The 11,729-nt window shown below is 48.1% G+C and overlaps 1 protein-coding gene across 4 annotated transcripts in view; it reads right to left on the bottom strand.

Annotated features, from left to right (window-relative positions):
* Positions 1-8,706: 8,706 nt before the first annotated feature.
* Positions 8,707-11,729, bottom strand: part of PPP2R5C (protein phosphatase 2 regulatory subunit B'gamma) — a 133,636-nt gene continuing 130,613 nt past the window's right edge. For all 4 annotated transcript variants that reach the window (XM_029239337.1, XM_029239332.1, XM_029239336.1 and 1 more), the window contains one exon: positions 8,707-10,855. In XM_029239337.1, the coding sequence (XP_029095170.1) occupies positions 10,724-10,855 (132 nt within the window). In that variant the 3' untranslated portion in view covers positions 8,707-10,723. The remainder of the gene's footprint in view (positions 10,856-11,729) is intronic.

The following is an 11,729-nucleotide window of genomic DNA, read 5'->3' as shown; positions in this document are numbered from 1 at the left end:
AGGTATGTATATGTGTAACCGAATCACTTTGCTGTAGAGCAGAAACGAACACAACATTGTAAATCAACTACACTTCAATCAAAAAAAAAATTACTTTCATTCTTTCTCCTATTCTAGCTTTGAAGAACCCATGACTGTTAGGCTGGAGAAACATAACCGAGTTAATGTTTGTTTTTTCCATTTAAAGGCTTTCAGAATGTGTGATGCAGGGAGAACGCGTCAAGAAGCACAGAGTGTCCAGTTTACAGTACAATCTGACCAGCGATTATGTAAAAATACCTGAGCACGAGGGGGCTCAAGGCAGGCCTCCCATACGCTGGGAGGCGGCGGTGCGATCCGGCGGGTGCTCCTGGCGGCCCTCTGGTGGTGAGGAGGGAGATTGCATGTCAGCGTAACGGCCTGAGCGTCTTGCATCAGGACCTGGCTGATTCCAAGTGTTGCAACCTGGAACAGGAATGTACCCTTGTAAAATGTAAAATGTACACTTGTAAAATTAGTGCACGTATCCCAGAAATATATAAGCTCTTGAAATATTTATCTATTTTTTGCACATACTGACATTATATATAGTATATGATATATTCTGTTTGGGGATATTATATATGTGTATGCATATAATATGATTCTGTTAAGCAAACTGTTTTGGAACTTGCTTGTTTCATCTAAACATATATTTTGAATAACTTTCCATGTAAGAACATATAGCTTTAATACAGTCTCCATTTCTTTAAAAATTTATTTTATTTTATTTTTGGCTGTGCTGGGTCTTCGTTGCTGTGCACAGGCTTTCTCTAGTTGTGGCAAGCGGGGTCTACTCTTCGTTGCAGTGCACCGGCTCCTCATTGCGGTGGTTTCTCTCGTTGCGGAGCACGGGCTCTAGGCGCGCGGGCTTCGGTAGTTGTGGCTCGCGGGCTCTAGAGCGCAGGCTCAGTAGTTGTGGCGCACGGGTTTAGTTGCTCCGCGGCATGCGGGATCTTCCCGGACCAGGGCTGGAACCCATGTCCCCTGCATTGGCAGGCGGATTCTTAACCACTGCGCCACCAGGGAAGCCCCACAGTCTCCATTTTTGAAAACTTTTATGGAACAGTTGAAAGCATAATATAGTAATCTTAAGTGTGCGGCTCGGCACACTTTTGTATATGTATACACCCATAATGCATTCTCTTTTCCAACAGATAAAAAATGTTAATCTCCATAATAATAGTTAATACATTTAATGTGTGCCAGGCACTACTCTTAAGTGCTTCTCCACATAGAACCTTTTTTTTTTTTTTTTTTTTAAATATTTATTTATTTATTTGGCTGCCCCGGGGTCTTAGTTGCAGCACTTGGGATCTTCACTGACGCGTGCAGGATCTTTAGTTGCGGCATGCAGGATCTAGTTCCTGGGCCCCCTGCATTGGGAGCGCAGAGTCTTAACCACTGGACCACCAGGGAAGTCCCCACGTAAAACCTTCTTTAAAGTTTACATACTATTCCATTCTACGGATGGTCGAAGATAAATATCGCCAACATTAGTTAAAGTGGTGAAAATAGATATTATTCAGTCATTACAGACAGCAGGGGAAAGAGCCGAGTTCTGTTCTGATTGATTTGCGCAGAGGTGACCGGTGTTTGATATAGTTGATTTATGACCCTTTTTATTAAAAACATTTTTTTATTGCATTTATTTTTTTTGGCCATGCTGTGTGGCTTACAGGATCTTAGTCCCCCGACCACAGATCTAACCCGGGCCCCTGGTAGTGAGACCGCCGCGTCCTAACCACTGGACCGCCAGGGAAGTCCCTCAGAGGCGACTGGTGTTTTAAAGGGAGGATGAGGGAGTAGGGAGGGGTGTGGGCAGTGGCGCTCAAGTGAAAAATCACCAACGGTGGGTCAGTGTAGGTGAGACCGGGCTGGCTGTGTCCGTCAGAATTCTACCCTCCATAAAAGCCCTATCCTTCCTGATGAGTTCATTTCAAGGGAGTGGCTTTCAGGTCGTTGAGAAAGACACCCCTGAGCTGTGGAAGGTACACATACACCTCAAAAGGGACCGAGCAAGGTTCATAATTGTAAGCCCTTCTTAGTAAATGAGGAAGGCAGGTCAGGGCCTGTGGTCAGGGGTTGGCTGGAACAAATGGGAAATTCTCCTGGCAGCCTTGGGCTTTCTCAGGCAGGCATTTTAATGGGGGGCTGGGGTCATCCTAGGGACACAGCCTCCTGCTGCTAGAAGCAGGCTAGAGTTTAATCGTCTCAGTGCTGGGGTTTGGATGGAACCATTATGTGCCAGGAGCTCTAAGTTCTCAGTATGCACCTGTATTTATTTAATACACTCTCTGGCTTCTACCACTTTTCACTATGGAGAATAAGGCTACCATGAACAGTCTCAGTGGCTAAATTCCTAGAAGCAGATTTGCAGTGTCAAAGGCATGACATTTAGAATAGTTTTAATATTTAATATTTTAAACATTACCCAATTGCCCTTCCAAAGAGTTGTACAAGTTTGCATATCCATCACAATAAACATAAATGCTATTTCCTCCCAGCCTCCCCACTGTGGTGTGAATTTCCTTCTCGGATCCATGATGACCAGCTCCTCCCACCAGGGTGGCTGACTTTGCTGTGGATGAGGCCCCCCCTTCCCTCGGGAGCCCTTGTTTTCTCACTGTGAAACGGGGTGAGGACACATAACAATAACAATTACAGCAGGTGCCGTCTGCTGAGCTTCCTCTGCCCACTTTATTTATTTATTTTTTGTTTATTTATTTTTTTGCGGTACGCGGGCCTCTCGCTGTTGTGGCCTCTCCCGTTGCGGCGCCGGACGCGCAGGCCCATTGGCCGTGGCTCACGGGCCCAGCCGCTCCGCGGCATGCGGGATCCTCCCGGACTGGGGCATGAACCCGTGTCCCCTGCATTGGCAGGCGGACTCTCAACCACTGCGCCACCAGGGAAGCCCCCTCTGCCCACTTTAAATGATCATTTCTTTAATCCTCCCAAACACCTACAAGGACTGAATCATTACCTGCATTTCACAGATGAGAGCACAGAGGGGGATGGAGCTGGAATCGCAGCCCAGTGTGAAGGCTACAAGTCGCCTTCCTCCCTGGAGCCCAGCTTTGGAGGGTGAGCTAGAAAGCTGCCATGAGTGGATGGGGCCCTCTGGCATCTGTCCCAGCTGCCCCTCGGGGGGCATTACGGGGTAATCACCTGTTTGATGTCTCTTCACAGCTTAGGGGGATGCAACCCCAGGGAGGCACCGTCAGAGGAAACAGATTCTTTTTCCTCCTTTATAGTGAGAGAAAGGCCAGCTACCTCTTGTGAATTCTGGGTCATCACCTGTAGCGTCCTCGCAAGAGCCGGTTTCAGGGAGAATTAATGGTAAATTGCAAAACCTCATTCTGGAGGAGGGGCGAGCACGTCTGCCCCCCTACCCCGGGCCTCCCACGTGGCCAGAGAGAATCACACCGCCGGTTTCACTTTCAGTGCAGCCTCATTTGGACATTCAGGATTCACTGAACATTGAGGGGATCAGAGGGCAACTCGCTCATCTACCCGCCGCAAATCTAGGCATCTACATGAATTCCTCCCTCCCTGCCTTCCTTCTGTTACAATGGATAATCTGTCCTTGTTCCTGTTGAAGACCAACCCCTGCACTTGTGCTCTGGGTTCCAGGCCCCTCTCGCCTTCACAGACCCCATGATGGGCTTATTCCCCTTGATGCACAAACGCACTTGAGCAGCCCCTCTGCAGCAGGTCCTGTTCTCTGGTTTCCTAAACCCCAAAGTGTCTCCACCAAGATGCTGAGATGTCCCCTGTCCACGTCCTCACCTTCCGTCCTGCTTCCCACCACGCCCAGCGGTTCTCTCTCCGAGGTCAGCAGCCTCCCCCGATGGCCAAGCCCTCCAGAGACCCTTCCCGACCCCACCTGCCTCCGGGCCCCAGGCAGCTGGGCTAGTTAGTTACGTCTTCAATTCATTCTCTTCTGCCCAAGGGGAGGTGCTCGAGGATAGCGCCATCCTGCTCAGAATACAACAAAGACGTGTGTGGAGGGAATGGACCGAATGCGTGAGGTCGAATGGCATCACCATTCAGCGCCACCCAACTGAGCTCGGGGTCACCTTGCTGCTTCTCTTTCCTGCGTGCCTCCTGCGTCTGGTCAAGGGTGTGGGCGGGCAGGGGTGGGTGAAGGATGAGAGCAGTGCTTGGATCCCCGCCACCTGGGTGAGGCACGAGCTTTGCTCCCGCTAAGAACAGGGAGGCCACGCATCCTCTGAGTCTCTGTCCCCGGGCTGCCCCCTAGCTTGGCGCTGGGGTGGTGGGAGAGTGCGCGGACACCCCGTCCACCCTCTGTGCAGGGGGACCCTGCACAGCCTTCTCTGGCCACCAGCCTTCCTTCCCTTGCCATCGCGGCCCGACTCCTTGACACGCGGGCGTTGGGAACGCAGGGGCTTCACGCCTGGTCCCCACGGCCAGACGCCCTGAGTCCCAGCGGTAGCAGAGACTTCGCACCCTGAGGCGGCTCTGGCTCCTCCCGGCCGGTCCTCGCTCTCCTGCACGGGACTCCCACTCTCCCCACCTCATTCAATTTGAGGGGCTTACGTGCCCCCCACCCCCACCCCGCCACCCCCCGCCTATCGGCTAAGGTCCACATTCCGCAGCGAGCTGGCCTTTGCCGACGTCTGCAGCCTCATTCCTCGGCCACTTTCCCTGGTCCCTCTGGTGACGGTGTAGCTCCAGCAAAACTTCAGGCCTCCCCCATCGCTGGGTCTTTGTACACATCCCTTTGCTTGGAACATTTTCCACCTTCACTGAGTGGAGCCCAATGAGATGTCCCCTGCAGCGCCCCGCCCTCTGCCTGTCGTGATCCTGACTTGTTGGGCATCTCTCCATAGAAGCAGGATGTCTGTGAAGCTCATCACCAGCATTACTGTCTGGCACATCCCGTAAACCCCGTGATGGGATGAGCAGTGAGCGAGACTCCCCCACGGCCTGCCTCTTTCAGGGGTCCAGCCCCTCCCCGGCGGGCATCCCAGCATTTTGCACCTTCATTCGCCTGACAAAGTGAGCAAAGTCTGCACCCGGGGCAGAGCTGGGCACTGGGGACACACGATGAAAAAGCAGACGAGGTCCCTGTCTGATGGTGGAGGCACTTAACTAAGAAACAAATATAATTACAAATTGTATCAGGGCTCTGAAGGGAAGGGGGTGGGCTGAGGGTAACGGGGGTGTCCAACTCGATAGGGTGGTCAGAGAAGGACTCTTTCAGAGAAAACATTGCCGTTTAGACTGGTGGGATAAAAAGAAGTCAGCCAGGCCACTTTGGGGGATGGGATGGGCATGACAGCCTGTGCAAAGGCCCTGCGGTGGGAAAGAGGTCATCGGGTGAGACATGGAGGCCTGATGGGACACATTGAACGCGGGTTGCAGAAGTCAGCAGGAGTCAGATCAGAGATTCTTATCTCCATGGCGAGGAGTTCAGGCTTTATTTAAGTGCCATGTGAAGGCACTCAAGTGTTTTAAGCAAGAGGGTGACGTGATCACCGTTTAAGATGCTCTGGAGAGAAAGCCGTCACACTGTCTGGGGGATGATGGAAGCTGGGGCAAGGCAGATGGACAGAGATGTACCTGGGAGGCGCAGTCTCTGGGATTTAAGAATCCCTAATGGAGGGAGAATCCAGGCTGTGTTCCAGGTTTGACCAGCAGTGGTGACAGCACCAATTCCTGGGATGAAGACGAATGCAGGGTTGTGGCTGGGAGGTGGCAGGCAGGTGTGGCACGTCCTGCTGGCACCGGCCCCTCTACGTGTGGGTGTCAAGACCGTCCCAGGCACCCTGAGGGCCCAGCGCCCACATGCGCACAGACATCTGTTGATTGGAATTCTCTCCACTATCTTCACCTGGGTCAAGTCTTCACTCTAGGGGGCCTGTGTTTGATTTTAATTTATTATACTCAAGTTTTGAAAGAGCAACGGGTGAAAAATAAGGGTACCTTTTTTTTTTTAATAGAAAATGTGTGGTTATAAATGACTGAGCATTTCTGGCACATCCTGTACAATGCACGGATGACTCCAAAAAGCTTTCCTCAAACGTTCTAAGAAACTTGGATTTTAATATGGCATTTTTTTCTATTCAGGAAATACCTAAATTTTTACTTGTTAAAGTAAAAACACTTCCATATGAAGCTTGTTGCCTATCTCAAGTAAATCTTTCATTTTCCTAGAGATATTTAAAAAATTCACAACCTAGAAAGAATGCAAGTGGCAGGCAACATAAAGGACGACCCACAAGCACACAACTCTGAGATCCCATTAAATATGTACGATGGACCGGGTGCCAACGCCCACTAGTTCCGGGCTTTCCTGTCTCTGGGTCTATTTCATTTTCTGTAAAACAAGGGTTTTGAACTAGACCAGGGGTTCCCAGAATTCCAGATTCCACAGGTCAGGAGGCTGACCTGCACTCTTGCCATATTATTTTTTCCAGGGGGCGGAGGGTGGCCCACGGTACTGCCAACTGTTTTCAAGTAGGGAATTACTAAGAAACTGCTATTTATGTTTGCCATTTAAAATTTTAATTTTAAAATTAATTAATTAATTTTATTTATTTTTGGCCGCGTTGGGTCTTCGTTACTGCGCCTGCGCTTTCTCTAGTTGCAGCGAGCGGGGGCTGCTCTTCGTTGTGGTGCGCGGGCTTCTCACTGCGGTGGCTTCTCTTGTTGCGGAGCACGGGCTCTAGGCGCGCGGGCTTCGGTAGTTGTGGCTCGCGGGCTCTAGAGCGCAGGCTCAGTAGTCGTGGCACACGGGCTTAGTTGCTCCGCGGCATGTGGGATCTTCCCGGACCAGGGATCGAACCCGTGTCCCGCGTTGGCAGGCGGATTCTTTACCATTGCGCCAGCAGGGAAGTCCTGTGTTTGCCATTTCCTGAAGGTTTAATGCCAAGAGCGGAGGAAAAGCATGTCAGTTAAAGGATAGATAGTGCTTTAATGGAAGGGAGCCGGCTCATTGCCCTTTCGTCTTGAGTACGGGGGAGCCCTTTATCATGCCCAGCACTGGTGCGTGCAGACTGGCAGCGGGAACCCGTGCAGAGCCATCAGAGATCTGACACGGTCCCAGCATCACCTTAGGTGAAGATCTGGGGTCTCAAATCATGTCGGCACGAGCAAGGGGCCAGGAATTGGGAGACGTGGCTTTTACGCTCACTGAGCCTCCAGGGACCTGGGTCTCCTCACCCATGAAGCAACTTGCTATGGTATGAAGTCATGCCGGTCTCCAGGCTGGAGAAGAAAGCTCGTGAGGGACGTAGATTAAGTTACGGTTACTGGATTGCTTCTTGGTTTGGGCAGTGGGCCTGTTCATCGTGTTATGGAGCGAGTAAGTGAAGTCAGGAAGTCGCTTTTGCCAGAGATTCCCACCCTGGAGACTTTGCCTGGGCCCTTACCTTGCCAGACTGATAACCGAGACGACTGGTTACCTAGACACCTCCCCTTCCTAGACACCCCAGCTCCAAGGGCGACTTCTGCACTTCTGTCCTGGGGTGGGGGGAGTCACAGGGACCGTTTGGCAGATAAAGGAACTGAGGGGCTTGGGTCACAGCCCACCTGCTGGGAGGCTGAGGTCATTGCAGTGACGGGACGGAGCAACTTGATACTGGGCCTGCCCCCAGCGACCTTTCGGTAACAGCACCGGTGAGGACAGCAAGGCCCCCAGTAAGAAGGGGGTGGATCAGCTAGGATCTCAAACTCATATTCTTAGCCACACGACTCTGTTCTCAAGACTTCAGTGTCTCTTCAAGAATAATTTTAAACATCATGGTTAGGGCTCAAATAATTCCATTTCTATAAACTGTGTTCTGATTCACATTTGCCTACTCACAAAACAAGAGGTGGTTGTTAAAAGGTCATCTCTACTTTTTCCCATTAGAAAAGTAGAAAAAATGACCTTACAGAAGGCTCTGCAAAGACGTGGCTGTGATGGACGGCAGCGTGGGCGCCCAGCCAGTGTTGAGTGAGGGACTCCAGCCGGTATCCCTGGCGGGGCTGCTCTGCCCCTAACTGTCGCCGGACAGAGATCGGAACCGGCTTGCCCAACACCATGGCTAAATTTAGCGTCATGATGAGCAGTAAAATTCACATGTTCTTTATTTAGTCCATATAATACACCATTTTTAGAGTTTTTTTTAAAATTAGATAAAAGAGCATATTAAATGGCAAGTGTATGAAGTCTCTCTTCATAAACAATGTCAAAACAAAAAGTTTTGAATTACAAAATGTTAAAAAATATGTAGGTACTTAACATTTCACTAAAGCATAAAGTTACAGATATTTTCTAAAGAAAAATAATTGTGCCACTTACCTATTTTTGCTGTTTCTATGAACTTTTTTTATTCTGTACATAGGACATTTTGTACAAAATATGAAGTCTACATTTTTATTACTCATTACCATAAAACAAAGGTACAATGTATGTACAATATTAAAAGGAAGCCATACTAAAGCTGCACTAAAAAGACACTCGGAATAGTGACATTTCTGATGTACAGATACATTTCAGAAAGAGTGAAGATGCCAAACGCAGAACTTTCTGAAGAAAAACAGTCACCAGTTTATTTTCAATGCAGTACTTCTGAAATCAGTTTGGTACAGAATAAACAGTGTATCTATGTAATAATATGTCAGTTGAACAATTAGCACAGGGAATCTGAGTACTAACTAGGAAAACTTTCATAGGCCAAAATATTAAATAATACTCTTGTCAAAGAAAATTAGTTTCTCTCAAAACTTTTTTTTTTTTTCTCCCTTTTTGGTGAATGTTTGTCTTCAATAAAGAGCAGAAGTAAAACCTAGACAAAAAGATGTTCTTATACGTTGAGCTTTCCACATCACCCAAACACTGGTATTCTGCTTTTTCCCTAGGGCAAGAGGAGAGGCTTCCCAGAAACCTCTGTCACAAACATAACTGCGAACATCCAAACCAAGTATATCTGAGAATCTATCAGCTAAAGACGGAAGTTCAAACAATGGTTTATCAAAATACGTAAGACGCTGCTTTATACAATAAAAAGCACCCTTTTTCCCTCAAAAGGAGAAGGCATCTAAACTTTTTTTTAAATGATAAATTTCATCATGGTGAAGTGGATGGATACTTCCTGCTCACAAAGAGGGTTTCTCCCCTTTCAGCTGGGGCAGCTTCTAATTTAGCACTTGCTTTGAACACCAGAAATCCCCTCCCTCCAAATGATTTTCCTACAGGAAACAAGGAAATAAACATCATCAAAGGATTTAAGTGAAACCAACGGGCAGCACGTACCACAGCTGCACAGGGAACCACGTCTGCTTCTCACAACGTCTGAGTGGATTCCCAAGACCTCAACTGAAAAACAGATCCTGAAAGAAGCCACGTTTTACCTTTGATGCATCAAGACATTTAACATCAAGTTATAGAATCTTATGCCAGAGACAGAAGAAACTGGAATCACTGGTTTAGAGCAGCAGTACGCATCTCAAATAGCTTTCAAGCAGGATAAGTAAGTCAAAATACTGGCCACCCGGAGAGAAATAAAGAACAAAGCATTAAGTTTAAAGATTTTTCTCCTCGTGCTGTTCCATCAAAAACAAAAAGCTGAATACATGCAAGGAAGTCTGAAATATTTAGCAGCATTGAAGACCGATGAAAACTCAAGACGCTGTATTTTCCTTATGAGGCATCTATTACGTGCGCTCTTTTCAACAGAAAGGGACTCCTTGGAAGCCATCGCTGCTGCCGCCTCCACGAAGCCCTCAGGGCCACACTGCGGGGAGGGGGGTGCCTGCCCACGGCGCTGTTCCTGCTACTTTTGCCCAAAGGCAGCGGTGGCCTGCATCAGGCCCGAGAGCTGGCCTCACTCAAAATGATCTCGTCCTAATTTTCTACAAAATGTGGAATTCTCAGAGAATATAATTTTATTAATTGAAGAGCCTTGTTCAAGGGCAACAACGTGTAAGTAGAGAGAAATCATTCTGCAAAGAGTAAAACACAAACACATCACTTTAAAATTCCAATTCCAGTCAAGAGAAAGCTCTTTTTAAAACAAATTTCTCCTACGTGCTCACTCCCGGATCCTGGTCCTGGACCGCAGACTTGGAAATATGGCTTTAGCGATACACAGAAGCAGCAGGATGTGGTACGCATGGTATTGGTCAAAGTAAAGCAGTACCTTAGGAAAAGGCAGCGGCCGGGGACTGTCGTGTCACTTTCCCAGTTGAGTGGTGTTGGAACGATGACAGCAAGGAACCACTTCAATGAGATTAAAAAACAAAAACAAACCAAAAAACCCCAGAAAGAAACTGCTGGCATTAACAATCACGTGGAAACAATCTCAAGGGTTGTAAAGTCTTAAAAAGTAGGTAATACTTTTTTAAAGTGCTCCTTTGTTTGAAAAACACTGATATTGCCATTGGACCACCTATCTTAAATGATCGCAAATCCCATTTGGGGAGAACGTGAAGATGATGACCAGGGTGCTCTCCTTAGCTCTGATTTTGGAAAACCAGCTTACTTGGGACCGTGCAGGGGACCCCATGGGCGGCATGTGGCCCTGGGTGGTCACCATTGTTTGAACTCCTAGTCTCGAGCTGAGGCGGAAGGACGTTATTGCCTACGGAACGGGGTTGGAGAAAGCTTTGACTTGAGTGTAACTGATTTGTATGGCACACAGAGCGTGTACTTTCTACAGACCGGAGCAGGGCTGGCGCGCGCACGGCGTCGGGGCTAGCGCCCGTCCTGGGGGACCAGCTCGTCAGCACGGCCGTGGGCCTCCAGGGCACTCTTGGTGTGCAGGTCCTGGGGCAGCTCGGACTTGCGGCGCACCAGGGGCCGGTCCTTCTTCAGGTCCTTCTGTGCCTGGAATAAAAACGCACGGCATTGGCTACAGACCCAGCGACCTGGAAGTGTGCTCGCTCTGCACTGAGCCAGTGGTGCCCACACTCAGCGCCTCCCTGGGGATTTGGAGCACACAAAGGGCAGGATGTCTCTTATCAACCTCATTAACCAAGAACGCCTCATTTATTAAAAGTAACCCAAGGACGGCGTGCATAATATTGGCATTGTGGTCTTATAAAATGTGTAGTTTTGTACAGAGCATCGAGTACCGCTATTTGCAAATTCACCAGTTTTAGTAAATCCCATAAATTGTAAAATCTTCCTATTTCACAAAATGTTACCGAAGTCAATTTATGGCTATGTCCCTTCCAGAAGCATTTCAGGAAGTTGAAATTTCCCTTGGAGGTAAATAAAAAGAAAGAATGAATAACATACTTAAACTGGACTCGAAGCCAATAAATAACAGGTCTAAAACTTCTATCAAATTTGAAAAAAGATACTTAAAATGAGAGGTATTAAATGGGTCATGTAGGGGGAAAAACCCTCTAGAATTCAGAAAAACTGTATTTAATTATTTGTATAAAATTTCCTAATAAGGGTAAGATATAAGACTCCCATCTCCATTCCATTTTTTCCCTAAGGTTAGGACATTTTGGTTTTACTCAACAAAACAAAACGAAAACAAACACCCCAAAACAAAAAAACCCTACATGAATCCCTTTTTGCATGGGGATTTAGAGATCTGTGTCTGCAAAGAAAGGCGGGGGGGGGGCCTGATATGGGGCGTTTATACACCGAAAGTGTCCATTTCCACGCATAATAGTTAAACAAGTTATTCGGTTTTGGAGTAGGGCCATTGCATCAATAGCAGTATCTTTGAAACAAAACAACAAGC

This window comes from Monodon monoceros, unplaced genomic scaffold (genome assembly GCF_005190385.1).
Source record: "Monodon monoceros isolate NGI ecotype Baffin Bay Population unplaced genomic scaffold, NGI_Narwhal_1 Super_Scaffold_21, whole genome shotgun sequence".
In the NCBI taxonomy this organism is placed as follows: Eukaryota; Metazoa; Chordata; class Mammalia; order Artiodactyla; family Monodontidae; genus Monodon; species Monodon monoceros.
Note: the sequence above shows the minus strand (reverse complement) of the source record. Positions and strands in the feature narration are given on the sequence as shown.